Source organism: Papilio machaon, chromosome 25 (assembly GCF_912999745.1).
Source record: "Papilio machaon chromosome 25, ilPapMach1.1, whole genome shotgun sequence".
Classification (NCBI taxonomy): Eukaryota; Metazoa; Arthropoda; class Insecta; order Lepidoptera; family Papilionidae; genus Papilio; species Papilio machaon.
The window spans coordinates 5,916,325-5,932,203 of NC_060010.1; the positions used below are offsets into that span (position 1 = coordinate 5,916,325).

General features: G+C 34.4%; 2 protein-coding genes and 3 non-coding genes across 7 annotated transcripts in view; 2 read left to right on the forward strand and 3 right to left on the reverse strand.

The window, feature by feature from the left end:
* LOC106715309 (NADPH oxidase 5) overlaps positions 1-552 on the reverse strand; it is a 35,814-nt gene extending 35,262 nt beyond the window's left edge. For 2 of the 3 annotated variants that reach the window (XM_045684214.1, XM_045684216.1), the window contains exon 1: positions 449-552. The gene's annotated coding sequence lies outside the window, so the exon portion shown is untranslated. The remainder of the gene's footprint in view (positions 1-448) is intronic. The other variant, XM_045684217.1, reaches the window with a different exon arrangement.
* A 3,795-nt stretch (positions 553-4,347) lies between these two features.
* On the forward strand, positions 4,348-10,491 carry LOC106716018 (esterase E4). Its single transcript, XM_045684311.1, has 11 exons — positions 4,348-4,442; positions 4,666-4,811; positions 4,975-5,114; positions 6,477-6,619; positions 8,603-8,788; positions 8,912-9,102; positions 9,227-9,395; positions 9,473-9,689; positions 9,894-10,003; positions 10,093-10,225; positions 10,301-10,491. The coding sequence occupies exons 1-11, from the start codon at positions 4,361-4,363 to the stop codon at positions 10,473-10,475; spliced, it is 1,692 nt and encodes a 563-aa protein (XP_045540267.1). The 5' UTR covers positions 4,348-4,360; the 3' UTR covers positions 10,476-10,491.
* LOC123722442 lies at positions 5,282-5,388 on the reverse strand. Its single transcript, XR_006756491.1, has one exon. It is a non-coding gene; the product is annotated as a U6 spliceosomal RNA (small nuclear RNA).
* LOC123722443 lies at positions 6,229-6,335 on the forward strand. The gene has a single exon (XR_006756492.1). It is a non-coding gene; the product is annotated as a U6 spliceosomal RNA (small nuclear RNA).
* A 230-nt stretch (positions 10,492-10,721) lies between the features above and the next one.
* Positions 10,722-10,828, reverse strand: LOC123722444. The gene has a single exon (XR_006756493.1). It is a non-coding gene; the product is annotated as a U6 spliceosomal RNA (small nuclear RNA).
* Between the last annotated feature and the right edge of the window lie 5,051 nt (positions 10,829-15,879).

Genomic DNA, 15,879 nt, shown 5'->3' on the forward strand with positions numbered 1-15,879 from the left:
ACCTTGATAAAATTTGACATAGGCTACTAACAAAGCTTTTCTTAATGCCGCGCCGACGGAGTCGCGGGAAACAGCTAGTTGGTATAGTATAAAATGCCAAAAATGTTTACAAGCCAGCTGGGATTTGAACCTGTCGAACTATGTTATTTCTCAAATCTTATCACTTAAGTTATTAAGTTCATAAAACGGCTACGAAGAAATCAATGTTCAGGTTTTTCAATATAAAAAAAAAAGTATTTCAGATTAATTAAAGTAATCTGGATAAAATGGAATAATAATTATACGATTGCAAATCGATAGATCGTATTTTTCGATTGTTCTTGTGATCGGTGAAATTTAAACAAGAAAATGATTTAATTAAATAAAAAAAATCTTAGATCTTAGATAGATTATCGATTTCCGTTGATTTCAATTTAAAGTTGGGCAAAATAACACTTTAAACACTCACAACCCAAAAAGTATAACTTGCGACGTTATAAACTTAATTAACTTATATGTAACTTAGATGCAACTTAGATGTAAGTTAGTGGTGTCGCGCGCGCTCCGTCACCACTTGGCGATCACTGTGGTGGAGTAGTGGTGGTGACAGTATACGGACTTTAAACCCGTTTGGCGCGATATAAAACTATCTTAAAACATTTCTCTATAGTTTAAAAAATGAAATAGAAATTATATGTGACATTATATTAGCTTATATATTAGCTTATATATTAAATAATATTATGATCTAACCCTTTTTCCTTCATAGTGTCGGCACAGTATCAAAAATTCCGTAAATCTTACTAATATTATAAATGCGAATGTTTAGATAGATGGATGGATGGATAGATGGATGGAGGGATGGCGGGAAATATGGTAAAAATATAGAACATAGTCTGGAAGAACACGCTAACATTTTTTTTATTCCACGCGAATGGAGTCGCAGGCGACAGCTAGTTTTTCATAAATTCAATCCATATAAAGTAAATGTACTAAATACATAGATGTTCAATTTTGCAGTTGGCTTTGAAATTCGCGCGCACTTCGAATCTGTAAGTTTCATCTTAACAACGCCATCTATTGGAGAAAACCATAAATCTATTCTTAATTTTCCTGTTAATCGCGAGTTGCTTTCATTCATACGAATTTTTATCGTAATATATTTTTTATAAAACAGATAATTATAATCGTGTCGCTGCGCTAAAAATTCCATCGCTAATTAATGTTTTTAATTTTAATCATTTTTCATTTAAATACATTCGAATAAATATTTCATTAATCGTGTGCTTCTAAGAACAAAATCTCCGATTAAAATATACCTCTGTTATGTCAAAGATAATGAGAAGGATAACGATATGTTTTATGTAGAGATTTTGGACTCAGAAACCTACAGTTAGAGACTTTAATACATTTTAAGAATTCCCAGTTTAATTTTATTTCAAACCCTAACATATTTAGAAATTCCCAAAACGTTTCGAAAATTAAAAAATGTTACATAATCAATAACATAAAATTTTAAACTTGAATATTATTCATATGTAACTAAATATAAAATTTTACATGAACTTTAACTTATGTTACATATGCGCTCTCAATGTCTTAACTTAATTATGCTGTCAAGTGATCATGCAGACGCGTTACATGTCATGTGTGGACGTGACGGGGTCAATCAACTTTAGGGGTCAAAATTCAATAGTCTTCAATAGGATCTAATATCTAATATATACTACAAATAAATAGTATTTTTTATCAAATGCTAGAAGTTTTTGTCTCCATTAATTTTTCAGATCGTTACATGTATTCATTTTTTAATATTAGGTCCTTACATATGAAATTGGCGTTTTGTATGGGAGGAACAAAAAGTCGAATATTTTTTAATATAATATATTTAATTAATCAAAGTATGAACCATTATTTTCTATGCACTTTTGCCATCTCATAGGTAGTTCATTGATCCCTTTACTAAAAAAACCAGTCGGACGGGAATCAATAAAATCTTTGAAGGCGATTTGGACTGCCCCATCGGAGTTGAATTTTTTCCCTTGCAAGAAGTTATCCAAATTTCGAAAAAAATGGTAATCTGTTGGAGCAAGGTCCGGGGAGTACGGAGGATGTCTTAGACTTTCCAATTGAAGCTCTTCTAATTTAGTAGCCGTCTGTTGCGCAGTGTGTGGTCTAGCGTTGTCGTGAAGCAGCAGTGGCGTGGAGCGATTGACCAGCCTAGGTTGTTTAGCCGCTAGCTTTTCCATCATGGTTTGCAATTGCTGACAATAGACATCAGCCGTAATAGTCTGGCCAGATTTGAGAAAACTGTAATGAACAATACCGGCACTAGTCCACCAAACGCTTACAAGTAACTTTTTTGGGGTTAATTTTCGCTTGGGGCAGGATTTGGCTGGCTGGCCAGGATCCAACGATTGCGCTGAGCGCTTCCGATTATCGTAAAGAACCCATTTTTCATCACAGGTAATGATTCGGTTTAAAATACCTTCATTATTGTGCCGGTTTAGTAATGTAACGCAACAGTCGACGCGCGTTTGCCGGTTTGCTTCAGTCAATTCGTGAGGTACCCACCTTTCAAGCTTTTTAATCTTCCCAATTTGCTTCAAGTGAATTAAAACAGTTTTATAACTAACATCGCAGCCTGCAGCTAACTCGGACGTGGTTTGCGATGGATCCGCTTCCACAATAGCCTTCAACTCTTCATTATCAACTTGAGTCTCAGGCCGTCCACGGGGCTTGTTCTGCAGATCGAAATTTCCAGAACGAAAACGTTGGAACCAAAAACGAACTTTGTTTTCTTTTGCAACACGACCGCCATACACATCATTCACCCTTCGAGTCGTTTCCGCAGCACTAGTGCCACGGCGGAACTCGTACTCGTAAATAATGCGATATTTTAAGTTTTCCATTTTGTAAAATGAGTGACGCAAACAGAAAAAAACAGAAGAAAAAAAACAAATGAATGACGGTCATCGAACCACAAATACATGAGTCTATAGCTGTACAAATTTGAATTTGGAATTCCTTACCAAAGAGGAGAAATTCGTGATTAAAGTGGCCAGTACGAAAAACGCCAATTTCATATGTAAGGACCTAATATATTTATAGTGGCAAACGTGCAAGCGGCACCTTAAATTCGCCGAAATAACCAAGCGGCCGCTGTGACATCTGCAAGAGCAGATGCGTTTACTATTAATAGTCGGAGGAAGAGACACACAGAAAAAGTATATTTCCCCCTCACCTTTCAAATACACTTTCCTTATAATAAAAGGTAGGTAAAGAAAGAGGATGAAAATTAGACCTAGGATAATTTTTACCCCGTTTTCTATTTATTATTCCGCGCGGACGGAGTCGCGGGTAAAAGCTAGTATATATATAAAAGAAAGTCGTGTTAGTTATACTATTTATAACTCAAGAACGGCTGAATCGATTTGACTGAAAATTAGTGGGCAGGTAGCTTAGAACCAGGAAACGGACATAGGATAATTTTAACCCCGTTTTCTATTTTTTATTCCGCGCGGACGGAATCGCGGGTAAAAGCTAGTAGTAGTAAATAAATTACACAAGTCTATTTACTATTTACAGTCGGATTTTCCGATCAACAAATATCTTTACATTTTCCTCATCCACTCGTAATTATTCTATGAAACTATCACGTCTCTTTATTAACTTGAGTTGCTTTTGTCAGTGTACCGTGCACTGAATCTCTTCGATTTATAAATTAACTAGCTGTCGCACGCGACTCCGTCCGCGCGCAGTTCAAAAAAACTTAATAGGGGTATGAAAAATAGTAACCGATTCTCAGACCTACTGAATATGAATATAAAATTTCATAACAATCGGTAATTGATATGAAAAACAATAAAAACAAACCTATCATTTTAAAAATGTAACTAATAAACTGTTTAGTGCAGAATTAAACATTCTGCCAAAGACGTGGCATAATGGCCACTAAGAACCTTTGCCTTATTAGTTATAAAAAAAGATACATGAAAAGAGAGAATAGAGCGGGAAGTCGACAAGTTAACAACGAATGCGTGAATATTGTTCAATTGGAATTTTTAAATATTTAAATAATTTTATTATAAGTATTGTAACAACGTAATAAAAATTTTTTTGGCTCCTGTAATGAAAACTTATTGAGGTTAGAATGTAACAAAACATCAACAACAAACACAATCAATTCATATTACTTTTTTGTATGGGGTATATTACTTTATAAAGAAGGAAAAATATGCCTCAAAAAAAATATTTTACTTTAATTAAATAAACACATGTATGCATGGTTTTCCTTTATGATAATGAATCAGAATGCATTTTACATTCAACAATAATACTAAAGTATGTTGAGTGTGTCAGTTTGTCCCGCGCTTTCATCATGTCCAGATGTCTGGTCCCGTACCTGCTAGTATGTCTCATCTCTTCTGTCCGGACCGCAGACCAGAGAGATGGAAGTAAAGGTCAGTAAATGATTTAAATTTAAACAGAGAATAAATACATTTTTTCTACCTTTTAATAGTTTAGAAACCCACCATATAATTAAACTTTCACAAAATAATAACTTCCTTGTGCGATTCCAACAGTATTTTATACCGTAAAAATACAAATTCCCAAACATGTAATCAACTTGAACTTTAAAGAATACTATTGATAAAATGATCAGAAGTTAATAATACATTTTAGGTTCTAAATCCGAACAATTTCCCGTTGTGATAACTCCGTCGGGACCCATCCGGGGGTCCATGATGCAGACACGGCGGGGGCGAGACTTCGAAGCATACCGAGGCATCCGGTACGCAGAGCCTCCTGTCGGTGAACTACGATTTCAGGTTTGACAAATGTTAATTAACATTTATTTAAAATTCCAAGTAAATTAAGGGAATATTCGGTTCGGTTATGTATAAAAAGGTCGTAACTTTCGATCGACAGATCGTGACGATTTAATAAATAAACTAAGTTAAGTTTAAAACATCCTGTTGTTGTGACCTCCAGCCGCCTGTACCCATCCTGTCGTACAAAGAGGAGGTGAACGCAACGACAGAGGGTCCCGCCTGCCCTCTTCCGGCGCGTCAAGGTTACTACCTCGATGAAGACTGCCTCAGAATTAATGTTTACACGCCGAGCCATAAAAGGTAGGATAAGCTGCCAACAAGCTTGTGAACAACTTAAATAATTTCATAAACAAAGAATACAAACGATTGCAATATATATACTTTATAATTCAATTAAAATGCCTTAGGATCAAGATCAGGTGTTTGTTATGGTTGCTTCTTTACGAGCAGCAATTTAATTTAGTCCAAAAAATGTGGAACGCTTCACGATTTTGCGTGTCATCCTTGCGCAGGGGCCATGCTAATCTTCTCTGTATCGTTCCAATTTTAGTATATGTACTGCCGAAGCAAGTACACTGACATTACTTCTCCGAGTGTATATATACACACGGAACACAAAAACTTTGATAGTGTGTGTTAGAACGCATCTTTTGTTGGTTTAATGACTGTTTCTAATAATTAAATAGTTTAATTACAATTTCGCAATTTGAAACGAATTAAATACACTTTAATTTAGCTTTTTCTACTAATTTTGTATATTAAATTATAAAATACACGAAAATCGTCTTAAAAACTTCTCGGTGCCATCTATTAACAATTTTGAAAACCGAACATTAAAAAAAAAACCATTTTAGGTTAGAAAATTTTGTTAAATTTGTGTAATAATTTGTTTTACTTTTGACATTAAATTAATATTTTTTTTTTTGTTATTAATAAAAAACAATAAATGTGTTTAGTTTTATTCTGAATTTGAAACTTCTTTAAATTTCATACGCCATCTATTGAACAATCTGAAATTCCAATGAGTGTGAAGCTTGATTATTTTCAAGAATTTCTAACAGATGTCAGTATTTTTTCGGAAGATAAAATGAAATAAGAGCCATCTATCGACGGAAAATAAAATCAGGAATCATCATTTTATAAATTCCAATAGATGGCAGGTATGTAATTTGGAAATTGAAAAAAAAATTATCAACATACATAAAACTATTTATTGTTTAATTTAATAATTTAAACTGAATTACAAAATGAATAAATCAAAATTATTCTACTAACACAATTATTTAATAATTTTTATGTGCTGTGCTTTTGGTACTAGAACTTGAGAAATACTTTATCGAATCACGTTCTAACACACGCTATCAAAGTTTTTGTGTTCCGTGTGTATATATACGCTCGGAGAAGTAATGTCAGTGTACTTGCTTCGGCAGTACATATACTAAAATTGGAACGATACAGAGAAGATTAGCATGGCCCCTGCGCAAGGATGACACGCAAAATCGTGAAGCGTTCCACATTTTTTGGACATTTACTTGTCAAAGAAAAGCCTTAGCTTATTTCGCTTATTGATTTATGCTTTTGACCAATATTAGATATTTATATAGAAACTTTTGTCTTAAAAGTTACTTGACATTGCGTTCTATTTGTGTCAAAAACTTCCAGTGGCCAACATTTACCTGTAGTGTTCTACATTCACGCGGGAGGTTTCTACGTATTCTCCGGGCGCAGTGACATGGCGGGTCCACACTACCTGCTCGACCGCGATATCGTCCTCGTAACCATCAACTACCGCCTCGGCACACTAGGTGAGCATGTTACAGCCGAGCATGAGAACGAGCAAACGAATTTGTGTATGGGTGTTTTTCAGAAAAATTGACCCTGTGACGATCAGGAAAAATAATTTTGGTTGTACATGAAATTGTTCATATTGTCCCTGGTATGAAACAATACATTATTAACTAGCTAAATATGCTATTTAAATTAATATAAAACCATAATTATAAGAAATATTCAAGTTTTTCTCTCAGCATATGATGCAAAGTATTCCTGTGCGTCACAAAATATAATGAATCAGATATAAAAAGACCAGGCATTGAAAGAAAATCAACGTATATTACCTTATAGATATACTTAAAATCTTTCCATAAACATCAATAAGGTAACATATTTCTATCACATTAATAAACAATCAGGGAAATAGTTTCATGTTCGTCACTTCTTTGACAAATGGCACTTGAAATGTTGTCTTTACTAATGATACGTGTAACAAATTTAAAAATTGAGCAAATTGAGGAATTTTTGGCTATAATATAATACTGATAATTACTAAATAAACACTATAAAATGAGAAATAGATATTTAAAAAACCATTTTTGTACTATTCAGAATATGGGACAGTGACTATTATGACAAGTGCGTTACGAATAGGAATAATTTGAGCAGTGTCCACACCACCGCGTTTAAAAACACAATCACAAAGAAGTTAACGTTTTATTAACTTAAAATTATTAATAAAAAGTTTTAACTGCATTAATCTTTTTTATTACTCATAAAAGTATTGAAAGACATAGAATTATCAATTTGAGATGACATATAACATAATATTATTAAGGTGATTATTTTAAATTTTTACTTACGAGATAATTATCACAATTACTTTAATCAATAGATGCAATAAACCTCTCTTTCTCTATTTCGCGATTCTTTATTTCATGCAGAAGTTTTTCGCGGTAATATCGTTTGCGACTAGTTTCTAACATCCTATGTAATTTCTGGATTTTAATTGAAATAAAACTAAAAATTTTAATTAATAATTAAATTGAAATTTTAAAATATTTCACGGTATACTAAGCTTTACAATTCAAGTTCGTCACGATTTTGTTCCGATAGGTATGTCACGTGACGCACAGGAGGTGACGTTTACATCCCACGAAAGTTTTAAAATTAAAAATAACTAATATTTTGTTAAATTAACTTGTTTTTAGCTTTATTAATCTAATAAAGGTTAGATTATGTTTTATAAGCAATATGATAAAGTAAAGAATACGAGTTTATTTACCTTTTAAATACTGTCACTATCCAGAAAACTTTTTCTGAACGCCGAAGACACCAACACTTTCGTCTCAGTTTTTGTTCCAACTGACGTTAAAAACAACAATGGCGGTATCAAAAACTATCACAATTTTGCCAGGAAGGAAGAAAATACACAAATTAGTAGATTTAGTCTTATGTAAAATATCAAATTCACCGTGACGAAACGGGATTTACTAAGGTTTACCGGTACTAAGGTTTTCGTAGGACAGTATTAAAATAGTTATACATATTTTTAAAATAACCATAAGTTTATCACATATAAACTTGAAAAGACACTTTAAGACATACAGAGACTATGTTCAAACACTTAAACATACTCAAAGACCAATATTCTACAAATGAGATGTATTTGAAGTCTCCGAGAGTACTGTGGGACACACGAAATCTTCATCTCCTATTTTACTTTTTTTTTTTTAATATAAAAATAAATATCCGCTTTTTATGACCCTTTATAATTTAATTCTATTTTAAAACATTTACCTAGGTCATATGAAATTTCACTTTTACATGTCCTTTATAAGAAAGTAAAAATAAAAATGGTTAAAGTTGTGGGACAGTCCGATTTTGCTAGGGTCATTTTTTGTGAAAAACACCCGTATTCCATTGCGTCGAGTGTGACCTCGTACGTTGAGTGAAGGCTTCAAGGGAAGTTATGTTTGATGAGGTAATGTTAAGTTACAAATATCGTTGATCAGGTTTTCTGAGTACGGGCGATGCGCTGGCGCCAGGCAACAACGGGTTCAAGGACCAGGTGGCGGCGCTGCGCTGGGTGCGGCGCAACATCGCCGCGTTCGGCGGAGACCCCGACCTCGTCACCATCACCGGCTGCAGCGCGGGATCACACAGCGTCTTCTTGCATATGTTGTCACCAATGTCCAAAGGTCATCACACAAATTATTATCTTCCTCCCAAATTCCGATCTTTACAAAATTTGGACAACTTTTCATCTTACAGCTATTACCAGAATTGCTAGCTACTATTATAAACTGAACGATTAATTTCAGGTCTCTTCCACCGGGCAATAAGCATGAGCGGGTCTCCAATAGGCAGCACGCTCAGCCCCCACCATCTGAGGGACCTCGCCGAGCGCCAGGCCCGGCTCCTCAATTGCAGCACCACCGGCTCTGCCGAGATCATCGACTGCCTCAAGACCAAGAGTTGGAGGGATCTCGGTTACTCCTTGCGAGGATTCTATGTGAGTCAAGAAAGCATTACAACAGTTTTTTGCATGTTCCTTCTCTTAGGAATTTTAAAAGACCTTATTTAAAAAGTACTAAACTATACCTATAGTTTTTTAGTTAATCCTTCGATTTGCACAGGAGTTCGGCTTCGACCCGGTGCGCATCTGGAAGCCGGTGGTGGAGAATGACTTCGGCCAGGAGCGGTTCCTGACGGAGCAGCCGCTGGCCGCGGTCCGCGCTGGACGCATGCATCCTGTACCCTACATCATCAGCCAGACGAGAGACGAGTTCTTCTGGATGGCATTTTGTTAGTGTACCTTACTCATATATATACAAAATATTTTCCAATTATTTGCAATTATTTTACCATTGTATGTGTTACAGATCCATTAAAGAACGACACTCTGAGATCAAAGTTCAACAATGATTGGGAGAAAGTCGCTCCGATCTCATTCATACTTCCTCGAGATAATGTGAGCGAGCAGTTGACACGACTGAGGCAGGTGTACCTGAGAGACAGACCACTAGCCAATGACGCTGAGAGCGCCAGTCAACTGGGGCGACTGTATGCTGATGCCATTGTAGGCTTTCCTGTACACAGGTAACAGTAAAGTAACATATAGATCCTCGACACATTATTCTATGGATATCAAAAGCGGTCTGATTCTCGTTATCATTGACAGCGCGGTTGAATGTCGTCGTAGTGTCAGTTATACTCACTAGATGGCGATAATCAACAATCCGTCCGCCGGGCTGTTCTGCAGTACTAAATATAGCTCAATTTTACTATTTTTTGTGTGTATAGACTAGCCAACCTGATGTGCCGACACTCGCCCTATCCGGTGTACTACTACGAGTTCGCGTACGTCGGCAACCACAGCCACTACGAGGACCCCGTCACCAACAAGCCCACAGGTGAGCTTCTAGTGATGTAAACTCCGCTCCTACTCAAAAGACTCGTCGTCGATGTGTCGTGAGGTTATTTGCTTGTGCGATTGTGTCAGGCGCGGCGCACCACGACGACCTGATCTACCTGTTCTCGCTACGGTACCGGTACCCGGACGTGTCCGCCGCCGGCCCGGACGCTGACGTCGTCGACAAGATGACCGCCATCTGGTACACGTTCGCAAAAACGGGGTACGTACAACATACACACAACAACACATGAAGTGTAATGAAAGCGGTGTATTAAATGTGATCTGTTTGTTACAGTGACCCGAACGCGTACGTCGGACTGGACCTGCCCGAGCTGAGCGGGCTGCACTGGCCCGCCATGACGCCCGACAAGCGAAACTACCTCAGGATCGACACATCGCTGTCTGTGATGACAAATCTTAAAGAAGATCGCATCAAACTTTGGGAAGAACTGTTTCCAATTGAATATTAACGTATCCATTTGTACTCTGTATCTTTTTTTTTATTATAATAATTTTTAAAATTTAAAATGTTTTTTATTCTATGTAGTGTTTAATCTATTCCACTTAGGTTTTTACTGCTGAAACACTAGAGCAAAAACATATTTACATCTCTTATTTTCCTATGTTTCTATATTAATACCGCGCGAACGAAGTCGCGGGTGATAGTTAGTGTTTCTATATATTTAGTACAATAATTATTAAAGTAAAAATGTCCAAAAAATGTGGAACGCTTCACGATTTTGCGTGTCATCCTTGCGCAGGGGCCATGCTAATCTTCTCTGTATCGTTCCAATTTTAGTATATGTACTGCCGAAGCAAGTACACTGACATTACTTCTCCGAGCTTATATATACACACGGAACACAAAAACTTTGATAGCGTGTGTTAGACCACTTTTAGATATTTGTCATATTATACGTTTTGATGCAATTTAAAAAACTATATTTATTGTTATTTAATTTAAAAACGTGAAAAGAAAACAAATTCCATTAACCATTTTGCTTTTTAATAGTTTAATAAAAAAACTTAATATCTGTTTCGCGGACGACAAAAAGCGACATCTTTGAAACATAATGGCAATTTCAAATTTTCAAAAATATGTATTGCAAAAGTATTTTCAAATTTCATAAATATGTTGACTGGTAATACCACTTTTTAAATCATAAAGCTGTTTTATAATGCATAAAAATTATAAAAAAATATGTTTAAATAAATTGCAACAAAATTTTACAAAACAATGTTTTGTAGAATTTGCCAAACTCCGGCAAACGGACGCCATCTATTGGAATTTGTCGTCTACAGTCTGATGAGTGCATATTCCGGAGACCTAATGTTATTCCCATTCCATTTTCTTATTAGAATGGGAACGGAATGTGGATTTGTCGTAGGAAGGATTTTGAAAGGGACGCATAGGGACGGATAATGTCATTTTTCTATGCGTACCCTCTTCCGTCGATTAAAGGTAGGCAACGCATCTGCAATTTCGGATGTCTTTGGGCAGCGGTCACTTCGCTACTTCGGCGTAATCAGATAGCCGCTAGTTCGTTTGATACCTTATAAAATAAAAATAAAATTCGTTTATTTTCCATGAATATGCATAATATTTATGCATATAATTATTTTAAGGGTTTTACAGATGAAAAGGTAAAATAAAACAATCCTTACATTATGTTATACATTTATATTTACATGAGACGTTTCTCTCAAAGTCAGAATGTGTACATTTGATTACATTTCAATTCCAAATCTACAACAATACTTACATAACTACAAACTATCGGCTCGAGGCTCGCTGCCGCACGACACTTCGCTATTCTGCTATTAGCAGAATACAGTACAACCGTATTCTGCTAATACAAACAGCAGCCATTGTTTTAGCAGAATACGGATACAGAAAGTGCATATTAAGGAAATTTTGCCCATTTTTCAGCACCTAAATAATATATTTAAGAATATATGAGACTTATTATTTTTAATAGATCGTTAGTACATATTTCTAGTAATTGTCATTAGAAATTGGCAACAGAGGAGGGACTCGGGAAGAGGAAAAAGATAAACTTGAGTTGAGATTCATAATTGCAAATAGACTAATGATTTTCCAAACTTCATTATATATAAACAGGCAAAGTACAAATTAACTAGTCCATCCCTAAAATGCTAGTCCGTGAGCAGCGACCCTCGCGCTACTTTGTACTCTATATACAAATATATATACTAAAGATACGCTTTAGCTCCGTTTACACTGTAAAATAACATATACAACTCATCAAAACTAAGTACTAAACAAAAACATCCGCCTCGAAGGACCACAGATCTCTTTATAGAAATCATTCGACCAGCGAAAGTTACATAGATTCAAGAATAATTAGGTTCATTTGTAAATTGAAAAAATTCAATTAAATTGAGTATTTTTTTAAGGCAGCGATTAATTAAACTTAAAATTGATATAATTGTGATACATGTTTGAGTTATTAAAAATTATTTGTAAAATTTCACTAAATTTGGAATAAAGTTCAAATAAAGTTGTGACTTTACTATTCGAGTGAACTTGTGATTGGTTGAACTTAAGGTATATTTCCACTGATGTTACACTTGAACAAATATCTCCATCTTTCTTATATTTTTTAAACACAGACAATACTATGTTCTTATGCAAGCGTTTAACTGCTTTTATAAATACAGTCAAACCTGGATAACCGACAGTCATTGTACGGTTCCGTTGAACGAACTCCGTAAGCGAGAACTCGGATAAGTAAGGAACCTCTTTAAGCGAGAAAAAAGGTTTAGACTCTCGCTTATCGAGGTAAGACTGTAGTTAAAATATGTATATTAAATATAAAAAACTAGATTTAAAAATATATAAAGTCAACTGAAATCGTACATTCAAATATTGGTTGAATATTACAAAGGTTCGAGTGAGTTCGAAAATTACTCATTTCACTGGAATTTAAGAATTAATAATAAGAGATTCAACAAACTTTGATAAAAGTTGACATTATTATAGCAAACACATACATCAAAAAATGTCTTAAAAAATGAGCACATACCAAATAAGTTAAAAAAATTATTATAATTGTGAGAGAGATAAAAAAAATTGTCTTTAATTATCACAATAAAGTTAATTTAAATACGAATAAAATATCAATGTATGTAAAAATCTCGAAAGAAGCACATTTAAAAAAAACTTCATAGAGTAAAACTAACTCTGAAAACGACTAAACATTCCATTACAGATAAAAAATATATGTACCTTTGATAAAATTGTACATATTATGTTTGCCTCCATTCTATCCATAGTCAAAATTGAATAAACGGAGGAAAGAAAAATGGCGGCCATTTTGAAATTGCACCTTTACAGTTATTTTATGAAAATAATTAGTTAAAATGAAATCATATTGTTAAATATGTGCATCTAATTTAAATAGATAAGTATAAAAAATATTATACCACAAAATATTTCATATTTATATTCAATTAGACTATGATTATTAATTTGGTTTGGTACAAAATATGTTTTAAAAATATACTAGTCTTCTAGTTATTTAAAATAAAAATCAAAAAAATAGGACCCATCTACAAGCAATTCCTTTCGATTAAAATAATTTTTATCAAAATCGGACCACCAGGGGCGGAGCTTCGCGGTAACACACATAAAAAAAATACAGTCGAATTGATAACCTCCTTCTTTTTGAAGTCGGCTAACAAGTTGAGCCTTTAAAGAGTAACATAAAATCTGTTGGCATGAAAAAATATAATTACATATAAATATGTAACAATATGGAATGTTTCGTAATTCACAGAGTCTTAAATTAAAAGTAAGTAGTTATCTAAAAAGAAATATATATATAAAGAGTTTCTTGCCTGTAATTACTAAGTTTTACGAATGAAATATAAAAAAATAAAATTATGAAGAAATGCAAATAAACCAACTTGAGAAAAAACATAATTCTATTTGGCTAGTACACTTTTCATTATTATAGAGTCGAACATGGATAACCGAGAACCGGATATGTGAAACATTTGTAAGCGAGAGTCATTGTCCGGTCCGGACGGACTCGAACATAGAAACTCTGGTTAGAGAGAAACCTCTGAAAGCGAGAAAAATATTGCGACCCCTTGGACTTTTATTATTTATGTTCGACTGTAGATTCTTTTTTAACACTCATTCTTATTGCAAAAGATCTTTGCAATATATAATTTTTTATCACCGGGTTATAAAAAAAATTATTTAAAAAATAAAAAATACAAACTTGTAAAGGTAAATAATATCAATTAATATTTCTTATTAAATAATTTGTGTAAATGGAAAGTTACAACTTATATGTTGTTCGTTTTCATTTCATTTATAAAAAATTTGATTTTCTGAATACGTTATAATTTCGAACATGAATTAAAAAAATCTTACATTTTTATAAATACCACCTGGTTATATTATATATTTTTGATAGAGATTCAAATATACAGGGTGTCCCAAAAGGTTACGTACATAGGAAGGGGGGTGATAGGGGAGGTCACAAGGGTCACCAGAAAAATAAAATAAAAATTCCCCTCTGGGTATTAAAAAAAATAAATGGCATTTTTTAAAAACTAAAAATTTTACACCTTGTGGGGCGATTTTGGTACCGATGACCTACAAATATTGCTATATTTAAAAAAAAAAAGCTGTTATGTTATCGTCAATAACCCTTTATCAATATGAAATAAAAAAAACAATACATATCTAACAAAGATTTTAAAGAAAATTAAGTTCTTGTCCAGTCAAGGACTTAGTAATTACGATTTCACTCAACTTCCTCCAAGTGTACTGAAAAAAAAATGTACTATGCAACTCCGGCGAGTAACTTAAAAAGTTAGGTAATTTCATTGCAATTCCAAAATGGTATAACACTTACTTAAAAAATTCATACTAGGACATTTAAAAATATTTTTTGGGAACAATACCCCTTCAAAACAAAACATACCAATAAAGCAATAGTCTCAAATTCGTACGCAAATACATTTTTAAATGTCTATTCTGTTCCTTAAAACTTAAAAAGATATGTAGGTAATTGTATGGTATTGCAATGGTTTTCAATTAAACACAAAAATTAAACAAAATTATAATTATTTATTCAAATAAAATGCTCGAAATGTCTACCACCAACATAAATACACGCCCTACATCGTTTTAAAAATGAGCGGGAGATATGACGAACAAATCTTCTATTATTAATTGATTCCGCGGCCTCTGTGATCCTCGCCCTCAAGTCAGCCAAGTCCCTGATGGGTTTTCCATAAACTTTTTCTTTTATAGCACCCCAGTAAAAGAAGTCTAACGGGTTTAAATCCGGTGAACGAGCTGGCCACGCTATAGCACCGGCCCTTCCCATCCACCTACCAGGGTATTCTTCGTCTAGGAAATCCCTTACAGGACGTGCATAATATGCTGGGCACCCATCATGCTGGAACCACTTATTCCTGACTGTTTCTAGCGGCACATCTTCCAATAGATTTGATACCTGAGGACTGGCGAGGCGTACTTACACTTCTTACAAAACCAACTACCAAATCTATTGGAAGATGTGCCGCTAGAAACAGTCAGGAATATGTGGTTCCAGCATGATGGGTGCCCAGCATATTATGCACGTCCTATAAGGGATTTCCTAGACGAAGAATACCCTGGTAGGTGGATGGGAAGGGCCGGTGCTATAGCGTGGCCAGCTCGTTCACCGGATTTAAACCCGTTAGACTTCTTTTACTGGGGTGCTATAAAAGAAAAAGTTTATGGAAAACCCATCAGGGACTTGGCTGACTTGAGGGCGAGGATCACAGAGGCCGCGGAATCAATTAATAATAGAAGATTTGTTCGTCATATCTCCCGCTCATTTTTAAAAC

Excerpts from the sequence above, each read along its gene's own strand:
- LOC106716018 (XM_045684311.1), top strand. The coding sequence starts at position 4,361 with ATGTCCAGATGTCTGGTCCCGTACCTGCTAGTATGTCTCATCTCTTCT. Across the intron at positions 9,690-9,893 it reads GTAGGCTTTCCTGTACACAG|ACTAGCCAACCTGATGTGCC; the intron begins GTAACAGTAAAG and ends TTGTGTGTATAG. Across the intron at positions 10,226-10,300 it reads TACACGTTCGCAAAAACGGG|TGACCCGAACGCGTACGTCG; the intron begins GTACGTACAACA and ends TGTTTGTTACAG.